Source organism: Bos taurus, chromosome 11, assembly GCF_002263795.3.
Source record: "Bos taurus isolate L1 Dominette 01449 registration number 42190680 breed Hereford chromosome 11, ARS-UCD2.0, whole genome shotgun sequence".
Taxonomy (NCBI): domain Eukaryota; kingdom Metazoa; phylum Chordata; class Mammalia; order Artiodactyla; family Bovidae; genus Bos; species Bos taurus.
The window spans coordinates 96,031,645-96,055,025 of NC_037338.1; the positions used below are offsets into that span (position 1 = coordinate 96,031,645).

The window sequence follows — 23,381 nt, forward strand, 5'->3', positions numbered from 1 at the left end:
AACAAATGTGAGTCGTACAAGAAGCACAGGATACCAATGTTCTGTATCATAATTGCAATGGGTGGTTATGCAACTGCATACATTTGTCAAAACTCCTCAAACTGTATACTTAAAATTGGTGTATTTTATCATATGTAAATAATACCTCAATAAAGCTGATTTTTAAAAACACTGGAAGTGAAGGCAAAATAAAGATACTTAAGCTAAGGATAGACACAGCAATCATACTGATTTCTTAATGGATGTCAGGAATGGTATCACGTATTTTACACTCCTTACTTCAATGAATCCCCTCAATAAGTCATTCACTGAATTATCCAACAAAGAGCGACTGAGTATCTATTACACATGAGGCACTGTTCTAAGTGCTGGGAACAGAATAGTAAGGAAAACAGACAAGTTTATATGTTATTAGAGGAGGGTAATAACTCCACAAAGTGGGTACTATCATTACCTGGATTGGGCAAAACAGTAAACAGGTTCAGAGGTTCAATACTTTATCCAAGAGCCCAAAGCTAGTATTAGGAAGAGCCAGGATTCAAACTCTAATTCAGGATTTCTCAGCATCAGCCAATGTGAGCAGGACAATTCCTTGGTTGGGAAGCTATCCTTTATGCTGGTGTATTTAGCAGTGTTCTTCAACACTAAATGCCCTGATTTATACAACTAAAAATGTCTCTCAGTTCAGTTCAGTTGCTCAGTCATGTCTGATTCTTTGTGACCCCATGGACTGCAGCACACCAGACTTCCCTGTCCATCACCAACTCCCAGAGCTTGCTCAAAGTCATGTCCATTGAGCCAGTGATGCCATCCCTACCTCATCCTCTGTCGTGCATTGCCAAAGGTCCCTCGGAGAGAAAATCACCCCTCAAGGAGAACTACTGCATAATTTCTAAATTGACATCACAGTCCAAGCATTTAAAAACTTCTTTTTTCCCACACCTGACACTTGTTCTGAATTCATCTCTCTTAAGACTTCATCACTAGGGCTTCCCAGGTGATCAGTGGTAAAGAATCTGCCTGTATCTCCTGCACTGGCAGGAGATGCAGGTTCAATCCTTGGGTCAGGGAAGACCCCCTGGAGAAGACAATGGCAACCCACTCCAGTATTCTTGCCTGGGAAATCCCATGGACCGAGGAGCCTGGCGGGCTGTGATCTGTGGGGTCACATGACTGAGTGTCTAAACAACACTGAAGACTGCGTTATACTCAGCCTACATCCTAGCTCTAGCTTGTCATTTTCAACAGTCACACTACTGCCAAAATTTATCCTCTAAACCTTCACAGCTTAGATGAAATGTCTGTAGAAACTGCCCTCATTACCAATACGAAAAATTACTATAAACTCTTTGGATATATACAAAGTCAATTACATCATCTCATTTTTGTGCATCTGTCTCCCCCACTAAGATATGAGCTTTTCCTCAGCAGGGGCCAGATTCATGTCTATATCCCTAGTACCCAGAACTAGAAAGCATTTAAAGGTTTTGTTTTCTTGTGTTTTTTAATTCAAATGTAATTTAAACAAATTACATACACCTCCAAAATGTATGGATCCTTTTGCTTTAAATACATCACACACACAAAATCCGAATCACACAATAAAGCTTAAATCAACATGAATCTTATCCAAACAAATGGGTCCTGTTCCTAATAGGATCTGAAAGGATTCTCTAATTCATAATCCAAAACTTATTAACAGATATACTGAAGCCTTTGGAACTTTTCAAAACCAGATAGAGATTAAGTTTCCTAATCTTAAAACTCCTTTCAGCCTAGTACAGTTTTTCAGGGGCATTAAACAGTATCACATTTTTTTGACCACCAAAGCCCCATCCTGCACTAACTCCCTCTTACCACCGACTCATCTGTTACTTCCCTAAGTTTTTATTGAGCACCCCTCAGTACTAGGGGTACAAAGATGAACTAAAACAAGGAAACAAGAGTTTTAGTTGGGGGTGGTGGGCAGGCAGAATGAACAAAGAAATGGCAACAGTGGGTTATGAGGTGCTTATCTCAAGTCATCTGAAGTTTTTCTCCAACTGTCTTATAGTTTAGTCTACTAGGAATGTTCTCAAAAGATAACTCAGCCACTAACTAATGTCTATCAAAAAGAATGACTTCACAGCAACTATCCTAAAATAAAAATCACACTTGGCAACTGTTTCCTAAAATGGGATAGGATATACAGTGTAATAGTCCACAACTCAACACAGCAGGCCAACTCAAAGGAATACTTACAGCTACATTCAGCAATTAACTCATAATGAAATGTTCACCAGGAAGTTCCATCATTTGATATTGAGGATTTTATGGCCACAGTATACAACTCATAAAAACAGCTATAAATAATTTCTGGCTACAACCATTATATCCTCTCTCTATAATCTATCTTTAGAGCTTGTCTGGCCATTATTTTTTCTACCTTTAGAGCAATCCCATAATTGTTTTCTGAGAAAAATCTTGGTCCTGCCCACAGGATGTCTTTAGAGATATATACTGGCAGTCTATTCAGGTCAAAATGCTGACTCGATCAGGATCTGACCTTAGATATGCAGAATGTGCACCCTCAGGATTCCTGACTGAGAATAAGAATTTAAAACTCTGTGCTGCCTGATGCTTACCAAAACCTGGTTACAAGAAAGAATAGTCATGAAACCAATTATTTACAGATTCATTCATTCCATAATTCAATCAAACATTGTCTAGGTGCCAGGAACCACTCTGGGTGCTGAGGAGAAGCAGAGTCCTGGTAGTTCACGCATCCCTCCTTGTCTCTGAACCAAGCCACACCATCAGCAGGCAGTACACTAAACCCAGGGGCTTTGGCTCTCTGCAGGATGTTCACTGCTGCTGCTGCTGCTGCTGCGTCGCTTCAGTCGTGTCCGACTCTGTGCGACCCCATAGACGGCAGCCCACCAGGCTCCCCTGTCCCTGGGATTCCAGGCAAGAACACTGGAGTAGGCTGCCATTTCCTTCTCCAATGCAGGAAAGTGAAGAGTAAAAGTGAAGTCACTCAGTCGTGCCTGACCCTCACCGACTCCATGGACTGCAGCCTTCCAGGCTCCTCCGCCCAAGGGATTTTCCAGGCAAGAGTACTGGAGTGGAGTGCCATTGCCTTCTCCGAGAATGTTCACTGGTATCATCTAAACCTGGACTGAGCAGCGTTATAAGAAGCAATCTTTAAAAAAAACTCTCTAGTATATTTATCACTGGGGGTTTTCCCCCACAAAACCAGTGTCCCCATTATAAAAATCAATGAGAGAAATTTTTCTCTAAGAGTCAAAAAAAGTGTGCCTCCCTTGAACATGTTTTTGATTTTACAGATTGCATGAATCTGGAAGTTGAGCCTTATTTTCTTCTTAGCTTTGTTCTAGGAAACTGAGAGCTAAATACGGAACCAACCTTTGGGAACTGTGAAATACTTTCTAGTCTATATACTAACTTCACCACTGATTTAATTTTATTATTCTTCTCTCGTGTCTTCTTTGCCTTAATATCTTTATTTTCAATCCTTTTACTATATATGTTTAGAAAAGAGGTGGGAAATGAAAGGCATTTAATGTGCTTTTTAACCTAAAATTTATTGGATACTTTCTATGTGCCAGGCACTATATTGAACACTTAATGACCCTATTAGGGTTGCTGCTGCTGCTACTGCTGCTAAGTCGCTTCAGTCGTGTCTGACTCTGTGCAACCCCATAGACGGCAGCCCACTAGGCTCCTCTGTCCCTGGGATTCTCCAGGCAAGAATACCGGAGTGGGTTGCCATTTCCTTCTCCAATGCATGAAAGTAAAAAGTGAAAGTGAAGTCGCTTAGTCATGCCTGACTCTTAGCGACCCCATGGACTGCAGCCTACTAGGCTCCTCCGTCCATGGGATTTTCCAGGCAAGAGTACCGGAGTGGGCTGCCATTGCCTTCTCCGTATCAGGGTTGAACTGTTATTATTTCCATTATACAAATGAAGAAGCTGGGGTTCAGAGAGGCTTATTAACTTGTATATCATCTCAAAACTTGTATTTGATAGAGCTAGGATTCAAATTCAGCCCAAACCATTATACATGGGTGTATCTACAGGCTATCATAGGAATGAACTAAGCAGAGAAGAAAGTGAAGGACAGGGTAGAAAGTCTGCGTGGAAGACGCGATGTTTGAGGGAAGTCTTAAAAGGGGGGAGCTTGCCAAGGAGCAAACAGAAAGTATTCCAGAGAGAAAGAGGAATCGTGCAAAAACCTAAACCTAAGTTCTGGGAATGGCGAACAGAACACAGAGTTATATTCAGCAATTAATTCATTGTGAAGGGTTCACCAGAAAGTTATTTAATACGAGACGTATAGTAGTTCCATTACGGAGAATTTCCAAGGCCACAAAACTCAACTGTGGCTGGGAAGATAGGGAGGAGTGAAATAAAGGCAGTCTCTTCTCTTTTTTTTTTAACTGAAGTATAGTTGATTTACAATGCTGTGTTAATTTCTGCTGTATAGCAAAGTGATTTAGTTAAAATTATATATATACACACACATATGTACATACACACACTCATTTTTTAAATATTCTTTTCCTTTATGGTTTATCATAATACAGGGCAGTCTCTTTTCATGATGATACTAAAAAGTCTGAATTATGTTCAGTAAACAAGGGGAACCACATAAGGACCTTAAGCTTGAGAATTACAAGATCAACTTGCACAGTATGTGAATCAATTACAGATTCAAGGTAAGGAACCCAGTCAGGAGGCTACTCTAAGAGTCTGGCAATGGGGTAATAAGAGTTAAACAAGGGTTACTGAAAAGAAAGTAAATGTAAGCCATATTTGTGATCTTTAAATTCCCAGTAATGCTAGAAAAAGTAAAAAGAAAAAACTGAAATTAATTTGAGTAATAGTTTATTTAATCCAATATATCTAAAATATTATTTCATGAAGTAATCAACACAAAAATTACTAATGAGAAATTTGCCATGCTCTTTTTGTACTAATCTGAAATTTGGTGTTTTTTAATACTTAAAATATATGCCTCACCTTGGACATTAAGTTTTTCATTGGATAAATTTGATCTGTATTTAGATTTCATAATTTACAGATGAAAAAGCAGATTCACATATCCAAGTTGTTCCAGATATAAACATTTTCCAATAATTAAGTATCCATTTTTAAATTTAAATTAATTACAACTAATAATATTAAAAATTCAGGTTCTCAGTCATGCGAGCCACATTTTGAGTGTTCAGCGCCACACATGGCTACCATATTGCCCAGTACAGGCCTAAAGAGTGACAAGGGAACTTTGGCTACTGACGCCTTCCACCATCAGCATTTCATATCTACTTACTGTTAAGGTTTTCCAGGTATTAACATGGATAACTTAGCAAGTACTATTACAGCGGTCCTACTGGTCACATCCTCACTACTGTAGCTTTCTTTCTCTAGGCCAGTGCCAACAACTGTGAAAAAGGAATCTTCAAAGACTACACAGAATTGCTATCAAGTACCTGACACGTGGAATGTGCTCAGAAGATGGAACCGACGCCCGCACGGAATAATGCACTTGCTGCGGACTATTTTGTATCTATTTTCCTGTGGTTCAGCTGTTTATTACACTCTATGTACAATGAGTTTTTTAAAAGTTACCTATTTTCAATTATTTATTTATTAGAGGCATTATAATGTTAAAAGCTTCAGCTCTGGAGTCAGACTAAGAGGATTCAAATCCTGGTTCTATCATTGATTAGATGTATGATCTTGGGGAAATGCCCAGTTTCTCTTGTGTCTCAGTTCTCTCCTGTGTAAAACAGTGTACACACTTCCTTGGGGAGCTTCAAGGATTACAGAAGATAATACAAATAATCACCTGCACATCGTACCTGGCACATAGTAGGTGTTCAATAAACCTTAGCTTTTAAACAGAGCTGGTGAAGAAGTTGAAATTACGGCTAATGTAAAAAAAAAAAACTAGGACTTCTCAATTATCCACATCTGTTTGCCATATAATCTTAGATACAAAAAAAAGGTACAGGTAATACTTTGTACAGGTAATACTTTGAGGTCCTCAGAAGAGAGATCCTGCAGACAGCTACATTCATTAAGAAAGGAGCTAAATAAAAAACTTCATCTGACAGTGTATAATTATGCAGTATAGCACAGGTGCAGCCAAGCAAATGGAAAAATACGAAGAAAAATTAGGAAGGCATTTTGCCTTACCTGCTTTTCCGTTTTCGGGGTGGTTTCTCCACTGTGCCAGTCAGTCTACAGACCAAACAGATAAGATGGTAACTAAAAGTAACATACCAGAACACATCTGCGGGCCATACTATGCCAGTCAACAACTCAACGGACCGCCCTCGAGAACCCTAGACTCGCTAAGCCCATACCTGACCTTACAAAATGCCTTATGCTGTGTTTCCCTATTAACCCGAAACCCAGCGACCCCGGGACTCACCGTTCCCCTAATATCTGCTTTGCCCAAACCTTGCTCTGTCTCCTGGTCTCTCACTCATCCTCATCCTTATTCGTCACAGCCCATCTCCCCAAAACCACCCACCACCTCCTACTCATTGTCTGCCTCATCAACCCCGCAAACCCCTCCGCTTCCCCTTCCCCGTGCCCACCCCCTCCCGCCCGTGCAGTGCCCTCCGAGCCCCGCCCCTCCAGGCCCGGCGCCCCCCGCATTCCACGGCCCCCTCCACCCGGCGCGCGCGTTCCTGCCCCTCCCGGCCCAGCGCACCGAGTCTCACCCATCGGCGCCCCTTCCCTCACACACCCCTCTCATCCGGCCGGGAGGGTGCGACCGCCGGCCAGCCCGCTCCGCCGCCCCCTAGGCGACCCCCGAGTTCCCCGAACCTGAACCCCCCTCCCCACCAGTCTCGGCGCCCCCGAATCCCTCACGGCCCCAAGCTGCTGCCCTGGGCCCGCTCCCGCGCCCCCGCCCCATCCCCAAGCCCGACCTCCATCCAGCCCCCGCCCCACCTGGGGGCCAGGCGACTCCGCGGCTGCTGGGGCTGCCGGGCTCCTCTGACCATCCGGCTCCTGCTCCGCCGCGGGAGCTGCTCCGGCGGCCGCAGGGCTCGCTCGGGAAGCTGAGGCGGCGGAGGCTTGGAGTAGGCGGAGAGGCGGGCGGAGGGCCTCGCGCCTCTGCCAGGCTTGCCGCGAGACCCACCTCCTCCGCGCCTCTCCTCGGCTCCCATTGGCTAGAGTTGTAGTGTAGCCGAAAACCTGGCGGTCGATTGGGCTCTCGGGCCGTCACATCCCGCCACCTAGAGTTTGGTTGAGACTGCAGGTGGCGGCGGAGGTGCCTTAGAGACTGCTAGCAAGGCCGGGGATATCTAAGCGCCACCGTGCGGTCGAAAGTAGAAACTGCGTCTCCGGCGCCAGACACCTGCGGGCAGGTTCTTTTGGCTCAGGTTTCTGCATCCCACACACCTGCTGGCGCCCCCCCCCCGACACTGCGCTCGCTACGCCAGACCCAACAGCCAAGCGCTGCAGTTTCCCAAACTCCTCTGGCAGGTGCGACAGTGAGCGAAGTCTCCAAACTGAGCTTCATTTTGAACCACCTCATATCCGGTCCCTGACTACATCATGCTGTAATGGTCAGAACTCAGAGGCGCTTCAGAGAATCCAGCAAGAAAACTGTAAGAATCTTATCAAAATAAAGCGTGGTTTATGTGCTCAGTACTCTGCAGAAAAGATCACAGGCTTGGGTGCAGGCTTCCAAGAAAGCAAGAGGTTTATAAAGTAAATTACCAAGAAAGGAAAATCAACCCTGCAAACAGAATTGATGCCATAATAAAAAGCAATGGGCTCCGTTTTCAAATGCCTATACAGAACTGACCCCTGAATGTGTTGCTAACCATCTTGTGATACTGAAGGTAATTGTGACCTCTGCTCCAGGTAATCGATTTAAAAATAAATTTCTTTGTATTTTTAGTGTTGTTGCTAGACCTAAGCATGCAAGACTACCAGCACATCTTTTCTGCTTTAACAAGACCATCCTTCAAAATAAGACCTAACTCATTAACATATTAACAAAATTCTTCCTTTTTGGTGGAATCCCCTTCCCCTTGCTGCATTCCTCTGTAATTTTTGTTTGGTAGATCCTCAGAATCTATTTGGAGCTGAGAGGAGGTATAAAACTCTTAAGCTACTTCTGTTTTAGTGGAACATGCTTTTGTGCATCAATAATATAACAGCTTAAGCCTTTTGTCCCAAAAGGCTTGGGACAAATCTCTTATCTCCACAAATGGCAAAAATAAGAATACTAATTTTTCATAAAGTCAAATTTATTTGGTGTAAAGGACTGTCCTTTATTCTGAGACAGCTCTTTTTACATACTTCCTTCAGTGAAATAATGGCAAATTGTAATGGAATCTTTAAAATGGCATTGTCAAGGAAAAATTGACATGTTGGCTTCCCAAATTAGTATTTTACATGATCCTCAAATTACAGAACCATAGTCACCTAATTCCCAACCAGTAGTATCCACCCTATTACCAAGCCAGAAAAAGGAAAGAACCCCAGAATAATTTGTCAAAGACTGGGGAAGATGGGGTAGGAGTCCTGGTAGGATCAACTTACTAGGAAGACTAATTCTGAATGTCATTCACTGTTTCTCAAAACATGAATTAAAACTATCCTGCCTGGTTTTCAAGGTTTTTCACAATTAGCCAATGCTTCTGTAACACACAGTATTGTCAACAGAGCTGCAGCTATTCATTTCTTAAGCTTTCCCAAGAAGTACGTACCCTCAATTCTATCTCTTAAATCGTGTCCAAGTTCTAGTAATCCCTGTTTCTGTGCTTCTACTATATGAAATGCATGGCCCATCATTCTGGTACACGTTCCTCTTTTAATTCACACTTCCTCTTTTAAGCCTTCCCCAACTACTCCATCCTAATCACACATTTCCTTCTCCAAATTTATTGTACTTATATAAACTACACTATGTCAGCAATTATATATTACCTTGGATTACTCTTACTTCCTAACTACAATGAATTTGGGCAAATGGCATTAAGTGTGCTCTCAATAAACTGCAACTTTGGGTCAGGGACTGGGTATTTTGAGTGCTGTTTTTAATCCTGAGACCAACACTGTACGATATTCTTAGACACAGAATTTTTAAGATTAGAAATCCAACTTGCCAGAGGGTCACACAGCTACAATAACTAACATTGTGTAAGATGTACTACTCTAGGATGCCCTAAAGGGGTTCAAGTTCCAGCTCTCCTGCGCAAACTTGGGCAGGTTACCTATGATCCGTTTCCGCATCTGAAGAAAAAATGAACAAAGAGGTAATATAGTCATCGAGCCATTTTAAGGATGACACAAAATAGGGCATGTACAGTATTCAGTTAAGTGTGCTCAATACAGGTTAGCTATTCTTACTGCCTGGCAGACCTGGGGTTCTTAACCTAGACTGATCTCAAAACCTGTATTCTTTCCACTATTCCATAATGCCTGCATTCAGTCTTTGATAACGCATTTCCATTTATATAAAAAAGAGCAAAGTGCCGAGAACAGTGGCTCCCCAAGGACTGAGTGGAATACACTTACGTAGTATTTCTGTTGACACACATGCAAAAAAAAATTCATAAACTTCATGCACTTTTGAATTAAGAAAACATCTGAATGATCCAAACCAGCATAAACTTACTATCACAAGGGTGAAAAAGGCACATATTGACTAAGTGATTAACAGGAAAACTAGTAAGAGGGGAACAGGTTCCTTCCCCAAGCATCCACTGTGTTTGGTTTCATGCTAGGGGACTTTCCAAATGCTCCTGTTGGGTGTTTCACTACTGTATATTTCATCAGCATGACTTCACACGGTTTAACTACGCAAGTGAAAGAGTTGTGACGATCTCATGAAGCAGGGTTCTGGGCAGTGGATCCAGGACAGAACAATGAATGTTGCTTTTAAAGAACTGGGACACTTGGAGTCAAATGCAGAACAAGAAAAGTTTCACTTCTGTTTACTAGTCAAGCAACCAAGTAAAGGAATAAGCATTTTTTAAAACTGTGTTATATAAAATGCTAACTTCTTGTTGGGACATACTACAGACTGCATTAGATAAAATTTTTTGACAAACTTCCTATAATCTTTTTATTAATTTACACTGAGAGAATATAGCACCTTTCATCCAAAGAACTGAAGGTGCTTTACAAACATTGGCATTTAGAAAACAAGTACATTTAAAAATCTGGATTTTTGCTGTTAAATCTCTTCCACTCCAGATATACAGTTATTTGGAGGCTGATGGAAAGCAATTCTATTTGTGACAATAAAAGAGGCTCAGAGAGAGTTCGGATTTGCTTTCACAGTACAGGCATTTTCCAAAACCTGATGCTGGGCTTACAAAGCAAAAACACACAAATCTTAATGCGAAGAACAGTATTTCAAACCTTATTTCAAAAGCAAAACCCAGGGTTTAAGACATCAAAATCGTCCAACAGTTTTAGACATCCAGATGGAGTAGGAGCTGATGCAGGCTGCATATTAGAGATGTGCTCTTGATCCAGGCTTTTTAGATCACACTCGAATAAACACATTTAAAATGGTGAGATTTTTCAGGAAAAAGCATTAACCGAGAAAAAGCTAGCCAAGAGCATATCAGAAAAATGAGGAAAGGGGAGTAATTGGCAATTAAAAGTAGACAGTTCTCACTAGAGCCTAGGACATTTTATTAGAAACCAAGTATATCATCGGCAAATAAAAATAGTAATTACCCCCATTAATACAACATAAGGGATTTTACATTCAGCCTAGACACAGGGAGTAACAGAGCCTCCTGCCTACAAATCTGTGACTTGCAAGTATTTTCCACCACATGATTACTCTAAATAGTACATAGCCCTTTTTATTAGAGGGATCCAAATATTCCTTTTAGGCTTACAAAGTCCAATACATTCACTCTCTCTTCCCTTTACATGTCTAATATTAAAAACTTTTTTTCATGCAAAAAGCCATTATTCAGTTGAAGAGAAAAAAATCAGGCAAAACAGAGATGGCAGTTAAGGAATGGACAGAAATATTGGCACATGCCCAACTAGTGACAAACAAATGCAGTACACCATGACTTAAAAATAAAAGTCACATTACACGGATAACTAAAACAACTACATCAATCTAAGCTAAGCAGTGTCAAATGTGAAGGGCTGAGGGCTACTGATTTTATTGGTACAACTTAAAAGCAGATGAGAGCAAGCACTTAAATACAATTTATGGTAACAGAAAAAAAAAAAAAATACTGCAGAGAGCTATTCCAAGACCACACCAAGTTGTCTGCATCATTAATTTCCAGTGTTTCACAATTAGTAAAATACATAGCTACATATCCCTGTAAGATAAAAAATACCTTTCCCCCTGAATTACACTGGGGTCAGGGCAGTAACACAAAGCTACTGACCCAACAGTTCAAGTGTTTGCAGCAAATGTGTTAGTCACTTCTTTCTTGCAGCTGTACAGTTAAAAACTATACAAGGAGCTGTGTGGTTAAGGGGGTCAAAATTAAAACAGTATTGTGCTCATTTAATAAAGGAAAAGCCCTGATGAAAAATTATGTGCCAAGAAGCTTAGACTATAAAGATTTTTATTGCATTTTTAGGTAACCTGGAAGTTCTTATCCTGAATGGGAAAAAGTTGGTTTTCAAAACTACCTGAACAGATGCTAAAGTGCTTTATTAATTGGCTGGCTTCACAAAGATTTCCTGGAATGACAAAAAATTAATTATAGTAGTAAATGGATACCAACTATTTCACAAAATGGTTAATTCTAGCATCATTTATGACCAAAGTCATAAGAGACACTGGAACACTTGTCCTTATTAGGCGGACAGTTGCATATCAAGAACTGATCATCACAACCCTTTGGATATTCAAATTACTCGCACAAAGCCAAAACATGGTATCACAGACCTTTACAAAAAGGACAATTTGGGTTTTTTTTCTACACTTTAAAAAATCTGCTTCAGATTACAGTCCACAAATACAAGAGTCCTGACTTTTCAACCTTTCCAGTTGCAGTTAAAAAATGAACACTTTCTAAAAGTTAAGGTCAAGTGTTACAGCAAGAAAAGAATGATTCCCATTGAAAAATACATATATTTTACTTAATGATACTCATGGTAGACTGTAAACTGGATTGATCACATTCTACTCAACTGGTATCAAATGAACATATCAGCATTACAAGTATTAAATGTTTTTCTATTACTAGAGAGGATATAAACCAAAACATTAATATGGCAGTTATTTATTTAGGCACAGTTTAGTGATTTTTTAAAAATAAATAGTACTGAATTTCAGTTGAAGTTTTAAACTTAATAGCCAAAGGGTCAAGAACTCTGATTAGGAAAAAAGAAAGAATAACTTTAAGCTAACAACGTATGCTGTTTAAAATTTCTAACACTTTAACCTATCTGAGTTTTATTTAGGATTACTTTATTAAAAAATACAAGGAATCTGGAAAAAGATCAATACAATTATCTTAATGTACAAAGTCATAAGCTATAGCAGTTTTAAAACTAAAATTTAAAAACACAACAAAGGGCAGCCCTTTAGACCAATTTATTTTATATCCATTTAAAATATCATCCAACAAAGGACAATGAAGTTTACAGCTGGGACGGTATACATAACTCGAGTCATTTGCAGTCCATCGTGCCCACTGGATAACAACTTTGCTGCTGAAATTTCTTAAAACTTACCAAACTAAAACAAAAGACTGAATAATACAAAAGGAAGAGTATTTCAGAGTAGTCTGTTCTGTCAATTGGCTTTTTAAAAAAGGAAACACATTCTGTTTCCCTCAGACCGGTAAATAAGCAAGAGCTACATGCAGCAGTGTGAGTATTAAGACATTTCTCAAGTCTTCTCAAATGAGTCCAAGGTGGGGATGGGATGGGGGAGAAAACTGATAGAAAAACATTGCTATAGACACCATAACAAACAATAAATTTAGATAATTTAAAATTAAAAAAAAAAAAGGCAAGAGGCAGCATTTCAGCAGCAAAGTGCTCAATAAAAAGTATATTGTAGAGGGTAATACACAAAAGTTGGGGTAAGAAGAGGACAGAAAAATGGGTCAGCAGGATGGGGCGAAGGCCTCAAAGGAAATACGGCGTCGTCGTTCTGGGAGGAATAACACGTTCTGAATCTGGAACTGCCCGGAATAACTTTGGTTCTCTTGTATTTACATCTTTGAAGACCATGATTGAAGCAATATTTCCACAACGATAGCAGTAATTAGGAGCAGACCATACTGTTACCAGCTTCTCATCAAACATAAATTTATAGCCTTCATGCACTAATTGATGTGCTCTGCAGATGAGTTTTAGGTTGTTGATATGAACAAACTGCAATTTAGAAAGGTTCTGTTAAGTAGCCAGCACATTTTTAAATAAATCAACCTACATATATAAGAAAATAAGCATTTAAATAAAGTATAAATCCTGTATCTACTAAAGCTCTCATGATTATAGAACCCATTTTACTGTTATTCCCCACTAACTTCCATAAGTTAGCCACTTTGGCCTGAGTTATAGAAATAATCACATAATTAGACACAAATTTCTGAAAGAAAAGCATTCTGTAAGTACAATCAGATATGAAGCAAAGTTTTTTATGGTTTAATAATAAATATATTACTATCAGGCTGCATCCCAGGTGGCGCTAGTGGCAAAGAATCTGCCTGCCAATGCAGGAGACACAAGAGACATGGGATCAGGAAGATGCCCTGGAGGAGGAAAATGGCAACCCACTCCAGTATTCTTGTCTAGGAAATCCCATGGACAGAGGAGCCTGACAAGCTATAGTCCATGGGGTTGCAAAGGGTAGGACATGACTGAGCACACACACATATTACTATCAATATCAATCATTTACTGAGGCTTCAGTATGGCTCTTAAAAAATTTGGAAAGAGATTTATTATCCTTCTCTTGCAAATGAAAGAAACAGAGGCTCAGACAGGATAAATCTAGCTCTCTGACTCCATCCACTATGCTGGATTAGTTCACCCTGTGTATGTGTGTGTATTTTTAAATAAAAATAGTTGAACCTCAAACAATCTGCCTATTCACAATAAACACACATATCAAATCATTATTTTGTATACATAACCAATACAATGTTATATGTCAATTATATCTCAATTAAAAATATATATATATACCTAGAAATACATATTAAAAAGTTGCCTATCTTGCCCTTGTTATCTCATTGCTTGCACTGTTTGAAAGAAAAGGAAAATTTATTTTACACATAGTACCAGTGGATGCTAAAGGAGGTGCTTTTATTACATGATCTCATTTAACCTTAAGGAAAGACATATGATAAACCAGACAACCACAGGCACCACAGTTTCAGTAAACTAGACTAGAAGTTTGGTATCTGTATCAACCATAGTTCTTTACATATGCCATTAGCAACCAACAAACCACTTTTACAAAAATGTTGGCTTTACCTCATTTGTGACCTTTGCGCCAAAAAGCCAACCTGCTCCTCGGGGACTGATTGCCCAAGTATCCACATCTTCAGGATCTGACCAAACCAGATCACAAAATGCTCCTTTATGGGGAATTTCCTGATTCCGTTCAATGGTTCGAATTTGATCCAGTGTTTTGATATCAGGAGATAAACCACCATGAACACACAAAATCTGCTCATCTATTAACTAGCAAAAAAGATAACAAAGAGTTGAATATATAACAATAAACTCAGTCATACCTAAATTCATCAATGAGTGCTAATGATATCAATATAATTGAGATGGCAATTAGATAAACATATGCAAAGTGTTACTGGCAGAAAAATACTTAAGCTTTTTAAAAGATTTACATAAACTTACAGCTGCTACTGTGAGCATGTCAAAAACTTTGGTACAGTATCTCCAGGCATTAGCATTTCCGTATTTGGTTTGGCACTCATCTATGAGAGAAACAGAGTTCTCATTAATGAAGTTCTGAATACGCTGATAAAAATAAAGAATACAAGGGAGTTCCCTGGAGATCCAGTGTTTAGGACTCAGTGTTTTCACTGCTGTGGCCTGGGTTCAATCCCTGGTTGGGGATCCTGCAAGATGTGAGGCGCGGCCAAAAAGTAAATAAATGAAATAAAATAAATAAAGGACATATCTAACACTAGGACAACAGAACTTGTGCTTCAACTAGGATGGCAAGTTATGACACATATTTAGCCCTGGTAGATCCTCCATCGAGTCAGGAGACTAGTAGCTAACTGGTCTAGGAAAGTGGTCCTACTTTTCATTCCAAAAGTGGCCCTAAGGAGCAGCTGAAATTATTGGTCAAATGCTATAATCAAGAAGAGCTAAATATTAATTTCATATAACCCAGAGCAAATGTTTTTGTCTTATCATTAATACTGGGAGTAGTTCCCTGGTGGTCAGGACTGCTTGTTTTCACTGCTAAGGATGCAGTTTTGATCTCTGGTCAGAGAACTGGGTCCTACAGGCCACATGGTGTGGTCAAATAAATAAACTTTTAAAAAATTCTGGGCAATTCCATCAAACACAGTGACATATTTAATGTGACTACTTTATGCTAGCAGGATAACCAAACACATTAGAGGACCCTTAATCATAAGAACATGGGTAATCCCCTTTTCAACATTTCTCAGGCCTACGTTGCCTCTTGAGCTTTTCTGCAGATTGTGCAACTACACACTTGAGTGCTAGTAAGTACCCTGGTAGTTATCACTAGGTCTTATATATTTTCAGCTGAACATTCTCTCTGCTATCTACAACAGTTAATAGAGTTTATTAATCTCTTCTCTCAGTTAATACCAAGGAAGCTATGCTCTTTGGTTTCTTCCTTAATTTTGGGGAAAAAAAAAATATCACTACTGTCCTAAGTACACTTGAAAGTGATACTGTGGGGTACTGTCAACCCTCATAATTTTCTAAACTGTACTTTTACGTGGGGCAGGATCCTTATGTAACGTCTCAGGAGACATCTTTAACACTGAGCACAGTTTACCAGTAGGAATCGACTTGTCAATTTTTCACCCTGACACATAAGCAAAGCACTTGGTTCATAATAACTGCTAACTACAACCATGTTTATCAGGATGAACTGAAGGTCCAAGATAATAGCTATATGTGGACATTTTTACTTTAAAATCAGTATTAAGTTCCATGATGACTAAATCTATCTTCCTCCTGAGGAGCAGATGGGCTTCCTCTTACTAAACAAAACCATCTACGAGCACTAGAGCACAGCCTGGATCAAAAACAGCCAGTACTAGATGCTGTGCTGCTGTCATTTTCTGCAGTCAAGGCATCGTGATTAAAATGTCCTCCTTCCTCTCCCCCTGTTAACTCCTTTTGCCCTACAGTGATAATGCTGGTCAATTTCTGGGGTGTAAGTATATGCATAATAGTAATCTTGGACAGCTGCAGTCAGCTGCTTTCACTGAGCTAACATCATATTATATGTTATCCAAAATAGTGATTACTTTGTAAAAGCATCAATCAGTTTTATTCCAAACGGTATTTGGCATTTTGAGAATGTAAATAAAAAGTAACTTGTAGAAAGGAGATAAATATTAGCCATCTAACTTTTCAATTTCTATTAAGAAAGTTATATAAGTAACAAATTCTCAGAGAGTTCCTTGGTGGCCTAGTAGTTAGGATTCCAGGCTTTCCCTGCCTGGCCTTGATTCAATCCCTGATTGGAGAACTAAGGTCCCCCAAGAAACAAAGGGTGACCATAAATAAATAAATAACAATAAATTGTCAAAATTTCTCAGTTTAATAACTGACAATGGCTGACAAAATGAGCAGTAAGAGAGTTCAATTTATCTTTACAATGACAGAAGATAATTCAAAATATAGTCTAAAACTAAATGGTTATGAGATTAATATTTTTAAATCTCTCAATATTTGCCTTAATTGTGCTCAAAGAAATTCATATTAATATCTCAACAGTTCTATCTACCTCCTTCAAAGAGCTCCAAATCTCATTTTTAAAAGCTTTCAATCATACACAATTGTATAGAAGTAACTATTTGGCTTTTAATGACTTGAATTCCAGTATTCTCTGGAGGAAGTACACAGATTTACAGTGCATCCATATGGTGTATTACAGTGCAGCTAAGAAAACAACATTAATGAAGTGAAAAAGCTGGCCACAATATTAAAAAACCAAGTATGATCACATTTTAGCTTGATGTGATGTACACATACACAGATATGTATACAAACACACACTGTACACAGAATAGGCTCTTATACTGAGTGTGCAAAACATTCCTTTTCAGCAGATTCCAAGGCCCCGCCCCAAACGACCTACAGCAGCACCCAGCAGTCTGCAGTTTTAACAAGCGCCCCGATAATCCCAGCGAGGTAAACTGAAGACTGCATTCTGAGGTACTGATCTAGAAAGACATACACCAAAAAGTTAAAAAGGGTTCTCTCAGACTGCTAGGTATAAAATAGTAAGCTACAAGGATACACTGGACAACACAGGCAATATAGCTAGTATTTTATAATAACTTTAAAAGGAGTATAATCTAGAAAAATATTGAATCACTGTGTTGCACAGTTGAAACTAATATTGTAAATCAACTACATACTTTAGTAAAAAAAGGAAAAAATAGAATGGTTCTCTCTACATAGTCAGATTTTCAACTGATTGAGGGAAAAAATGGAGTTAAAAATGAGAGTGGAAAAAGATTATCTGTATTTTCTAATTTTACTATTAAAAGCACATGCATGACATATGTGGCCTTTTTTCCCCAAAGAGGAAGGTAAGACAATATTCAGTCAGAGAACAGAAAATCTTACCATAAAATCCATACACCTGTGTTATCTGTCTACTCTCATGATTTCCTCGCAAAAGTGTAATACGATCAGGCCATTTAGCCTTTAGTGCAAGAAGGTAAGTGAAGGTCTCCAAACTATAGTAACCTCGGTCTACAAAATCACCCTGTAAAGTAAAAATTTACAGTTACAAACAATATAATAGCAACAACATTTTTTAAAAATTATACCAAAGTGCACAAACTCAGAGACAGTACAAAATAGCAAAAATGAAGAGTCACACACTGAATTATCTGGAAACTGGGTTTTGACAAAAAATTGAAATGGAAGTACATAAGCTATTCCTACTAAATGTTTGTGCTAGTTTTATGCTACCGGAGGCTTACAGCAACCTGTTGTGCAGTTCTCTCAAGGACTGTCCCTATAAAACCACCATTTTTTCAATTCTCTACTACCTACATTAATAAACATTTGTAAAAAAAAAGAAAAGTGTGAATCAAAAAACTTTAAATAAATTTCAAAAATCTTTTTAACTGTATCAAAAGAGCTGTCAATTTGAAAATAGTTCTTTTTTTTTTTAGAGCAAATATCCTAACAGTGTTCTACACTCAGCTTTGTATTTAACAACTGCATATAATGACATACTATCTACACTTCCCATTTATGTTTACTTGGGCCAATATTAGACCATAGGAAACAGCTAAAAGAATAAGAAAGTAACCCAGAAATTTTCAGAAGGAAGGAAATTAACAGGACTCAAAAAAAAATTAAACAGTAACATTTTATTCCGAAAAGAAAGCAAGTATCTACATTAATAGTAAATATGTATATTCTTCAATCCAGATTAATAACAGATGAAAATGAATACTCAAAAAAATGACAAAATAACAGTAAATTGAAAATTCATGCTTTAAACCTGAGGTTCCAAGCTATTTTTTTTTTGTTTTTGCCTAACCACTACTGAAGGCTACAATCCAGTCCTAACTGCACAGCAGTTTACAAAAATTATTATTCTCAACTAAAGGACACAGCAAAATGTAGCGAAGTATTGAATCACTTTTTCACATATTTAAATAGTGACTGTCACATGGCAATGAAAGTATTATATAATCTACATGTAGTAAGACAGATCTCCATTTAAAATAAGTAGGTGAAAAAATGTAAAATAAAATAAGTAGTTGTTATCACTGGTGTTTACATACCATAAATATGTAGTTTGTGTCAGGAACCTGACCTCCAGTTCTGAACAGTTCACAAAGGTCATAAAACTATAAAAGAAAGGCAATATATGCTGATTACAAATTCCTGTGAAGGAGTAAAATATGAAACTGAGGCCAAACTGTGTAAAGAAGCGGTGAATTAAGACTTCAAATATGTACATTCATAAAAAGAAAGAAAGTGCAAACTAAACTACCAAGCACACAGCTTCCGAGCCTTAAAAAAAATGAAGCTCTCGGTTATCACTCAAGTCATTCCTAGCTCATCAGTGTCATGGCAAACCCCTCCAATTTCTTTCATGCATCTCCCCGTCTACCACTAGAGAATTTGAAATCATGTATCAGTTACCTAACTGTCGAGAAGCTAACCCAATGATCTTATCCCACATTCTGCATCTATTTTAAAGAGACAAACGTTAAGGAAACAAGTGCATAAGAATTTCTTTCAAAGAATGAGTTTACATGACACTTCATCGTGTCCTACAGAGCAGATCAACCTACCTTCTTATACTCTGCTTTCAGAGATGTGTACCCTTACGCTCTACAGCTGTGGAGAGTCTTCTCAATAATCAGTATATTTAAAAAAAAAAAAAAAGTATATTTCATCATACTCTATTTGCCTGAAAATTTAACTGACAAAAATGTGTGCTTGATAACTTCAGTCAACTAGATTATCCTAATCTTATTTTCTAAAGAAAACATCACAGTTTTTCTGAAAAAGAACTTTGGATTAAAGGTATTGACTATACCAACTACTATTAATAATTTCCTTCACATCTACTGTTTACATTTGAAAGTAAAATTTACGTAGTAATATTATTTCTCACTTCCCACCTCATATATATGTATACATGTGTATATCACATATGCATAAACAATCACACACAATATAAGCAGTAAAACATAAGTATATATATTTATACACACACTTAGTGTATATATGTATATATGTAATACACACACACACACGTGTGTGTGTGTGTCTTACTTTGGCCTAGTAATTCCACTTTTGTGACTATATCCTCAAAGGGAAAAAAAAAAAAAAGGCGTGTAACATAAAGAAAATGCATCATAGCACCATTTCTAATAAGAGAAGAAACAACCTTCATGACCAACATAGAGGAATATTAGTAAGACCCAGACCTCACACAGTCATAATGATTATAATGGAAACTATGTAGCAAAGTGCAACAGAACACAAAATTACACCTATAACTATACAATTTTACTCTGTAAAATATTGAGTATGTACACACAAGTCTGAAAGGAAACATTTAAAAGTTTTATGAAATAGCTGCTTTTTTTTATTCAATATAAATTTATTTATTTTAATTGGAGGCTAATTACTTTACCGTATTGTATTGGTTTTGCCATACATCAACATGAATCCACCACGGGTATACACGTGTTCCCCATCCTGAACCCCCCTCCTACCTCCCTCCCCATACCATCCCTCTGGGTCATCCCAGTGCACCAGCCCCGGGCATCCTGTATCCTGCATCGAACCTGGACTGGTGATTCATTTTACATATGATATTATACATGTTTCAATGCCATTCTCCCGAATCATCCCACCCTCGCCCTCTCCCACAGAGTCCAAAAGACTGTTTTATACATCTGTGTCTCTTTTGCTGTCTCGCATACAGGGTTATCGTTACCATCTTTCTAAATTCCATATATATGTGTTAGTATACTGTATTGGTGTTTTTCTTTCTGGCTTACTTCACTCTGTATAATAGACTCCAGTTTCATCCACCTCATCAGAACTGATTCAAATGTATTCTTTTTAATGGCTGAGTAATACTCCATTGTGTATATGTACCATAGCTCTCTTATTCATTCGTCTGCTGATGGACATCTAGGTTGCTTCCATGTCCCGGCTATTATAAACAGTGCTGCGATGAACATTGGGGTACACGTGTCTCTTTCCATTCTGGTTTCCTCGGTGTGTATGCCCAGCAGTGGGATTGCTAGGTCATATGGCAGTTCTATTTCCAGTTTTTTAAGGAATCGCCACACTGTTCTCCATAGTGGCTGTACTAGTTTACATTCCCACCAACAGTGTAAGAGGGTTCCCTTTTCTCCACACCAATAGCTGCATCTTTAAAAGTATTGTAGAAGAGTGAGTGTCCTCAGACGTTGTTACTCTGGATGTCTGCAGCAACATGTTCTTGAACAAAAGCTTTGTAAGTTTCCATTTAATTTATATATATTTAATGGATGACCAAAAATTCTGCTTCAGGGACCCATAGTTCCTACTCCACACTTAAAGTGTTTTCCAAAATTCTTTAATATAATAAAGAGTTACTACAGTGAGTCAGAAAGAAATATAAATATTGTATTCTAATGCATATATATGGAATCTAGAAAACTGGTACTGAAGAATTTAAACAGGGCAGCAGTGGAGGAACAGACCTAGAGAACAGACCTGTGGACTTGGGGAGAGGGGGGGTGAGGGGAGGCGAGGGGGGGCAAGGGGAGGATAGGGGGGCGAGGGGAGGAGGGGGGTTGAGTGGAGGCGAGGGAGCAAGGGGAGGGAGGTGAGGGGGGTGAGAGGGGGAGTAAGTGGGGGATGGGTGGGGCGAGGGGAGGAGAGGGGGGCAAGGGGAGGAAGGGAGGGCGAGGGGAGGAGAGGGGGGCCGAGGGGAGGCAGCAAGGGGAGGCAGGCGAGGGGAAGAGAGGGGGGGCGAGGGGAGGAGAGGAGGTGGGGGGGGGCGAGGGGAGGGAGGCAAGGGGGAGATGGATGGAGAGAGTAACGTGGAAACTTACAGTACCCTATGTAAAATAGATACCCATGGGAATTTGCTGTATGGCTAAGAAACTCTAACAAGGGCTCTGTATCAACCTAGAGCGGTGGGATGGGGAGGGAGATGGGGGGGGAGTTCAAAAGGGACAGGATATATGTATACCTATGGCTGAATCAGGTTGAGGTTTGACAGAAAACAACAAAATTCTGTAAACCAATTATCCTTCAATAAAAAAAATTAAAAATATATATATAATAAAGAGTTACTAAAAACATATGGAGACAAATAACTGTCATACATTACTGGGAGCACATCTCATTATTTCACAAATAATTTCTACCATCTAGTGTATGTTTTTCATATCACACACACTCTGTAAGTGTTCTTATTTTAAAACAAAACGAATCCTGAGATGTGGATTTTACCCCATTATTAGAGGCAAGGAAATAGTTGGTCAACTCAGTAGTTTTTAATTTTTTTGGTTTCAGGACCCAAGCATAGTCTTAAAAATTACAGGTCCTCAAAGGCTTTTGTTTTTACACTATATGAATCAGTATTAACCATATTAGAATTTTAAAGTGATCATTTGTTAATGTTTAAACCTCAGATACGCAGATGACACCACCCTTATGGCAGAAAGCGAAGAACTAAAGAGCCTTTTGATGCAAGTGAAAGAGGAGAGTGAAAAAGTTGGCTTAAAACTCAACATTCAGAAAACTAAAATCATAACATCCGGTCCCATCACTTCATGGCAAATAGATGGGGAAACAGTGGAAACAGTGAGAGACTTTATTTTTGGGGGCTCCAAAATCACTGCAGATGGTGACTGCAGCCATGAAATTAAAAGACGCTTACTCCTCGGAAGAAAAGTTATGACCAACCTAGACAGCATATTGAAAAGCAGAGACATTACATTGCCAACAAAGGTCCATCTAGTCAAAAGCTATGGTTTTTCCAGTAGTCATGTATGGATATGAGAGGTGGACTATAAAGAAAGCTGAGCACCAAAGAATTGATGTGTTTGAATTGTGGTGTTGGAGAAGACTTCTGAGAGTCCTTTGGACTGCAAGGAGATCCAAGCAGTCCATCCTAAAAGAGATCAGTCCTGAGTGTTCATTGGAAGGACTGATGCTGAAGCTGAAACTCCAATACTTTGGCCATCTGATGCAAAGAGCTGACTCATTTGAAAAGACCCTGATGCTGGGAAAGATTGAAGGCGGGAGGAGAAGGGGATGACAGAGGATGAGATGGTTGGATGGCATCACTGACTCAATGGACATGGGTCTGAGTGAACTCCGGGAGTTGGTGATGGACAGGGAGGCCTGGTGTGCTGTGGTTCATGGGGTCACAAAGAGTCAGACACGACTGAGAGACTGAACTGAACTGAACTGAAATTCATTTTAAAAATCAGGGAGGGATGAATTAGGAGTTTTGGATTAACATATACATACTACTTTAAATAAAATAAACAGTGAGGACCTACTGTATAGCACAGAGAACGCTACTCAATATTCTGTAATAACCTATATGGAAAAAGAATGCATATATGTATATGTATAACTGAATCAATTCGCTGTACATCTGAAACTAACATAACACTGTAAATCAACAATACCCCAAAATAAGAAAATTAAATTAAAAAAAAA

General features: G+C 38.9%; 2 protein-coding genes across 5 annotated transcripts in view; both read right to left on the reverse strand.

Annotated features, from left to right (window-relative positions):
- Positions 1–9,236, reverse strand: part of SCAI (suppressor of cancer cell invasion) — a 124,969-nt gene extending 115,733 nt beyond the window's left edge. For 2 of the 4 annotated variants that reach the window (XR_009496286.1, XR_809964.4), the window contains exons 1-2: positions 6,966–9,236; positions 6,201–6,245 (exon numbers count right to left, since the gene is read on the reverse strand). Coding sequence is in view for 1 of the 4 variants with exons in the window: in NM_001192538.1 (NP_001179467.1) it covers positions 6,201–6,245; positions 6,966–7,018 (98 nt within the window). In the remaining 3 variants the exon portion in view is untranslated. Of the gene's footprint in view, positions 1–6,200; positions 6,246–6,965 lie in introns of those variants that run through there. The other 2 variants (NM_001192538.1, XM_015473584.3) reach the window with 2 other exon arrangements.
- A 3,310-nt stretch (positions 9,237–12,546) lies between these two features.
- Positions 12,547–23,381, reverse strand: part of PPP6C (protein phosphatase 6 catalytic subunit) — a 41,048-nt gene continuing 30,213 nt past the window's right edge. Inside the window, 5 exon segments of the mRNA NM_001130750.1 lie at positions 12,547–13,349; positions 14,457–14,666; positions 14,841–14,920; positions 17,796–17,937; positions 18,974–19,039. Of these exon segments, the coding sequence (NP_001124222.1) occupies positions 13,101–13,349; positions 14,457–14,666; positions 14,841–14,920; positions 17,796–17,937; positions 18,974–19,039 (747 nt within the window). The 3' untranslated portion in view covers positions 12,547–13,100.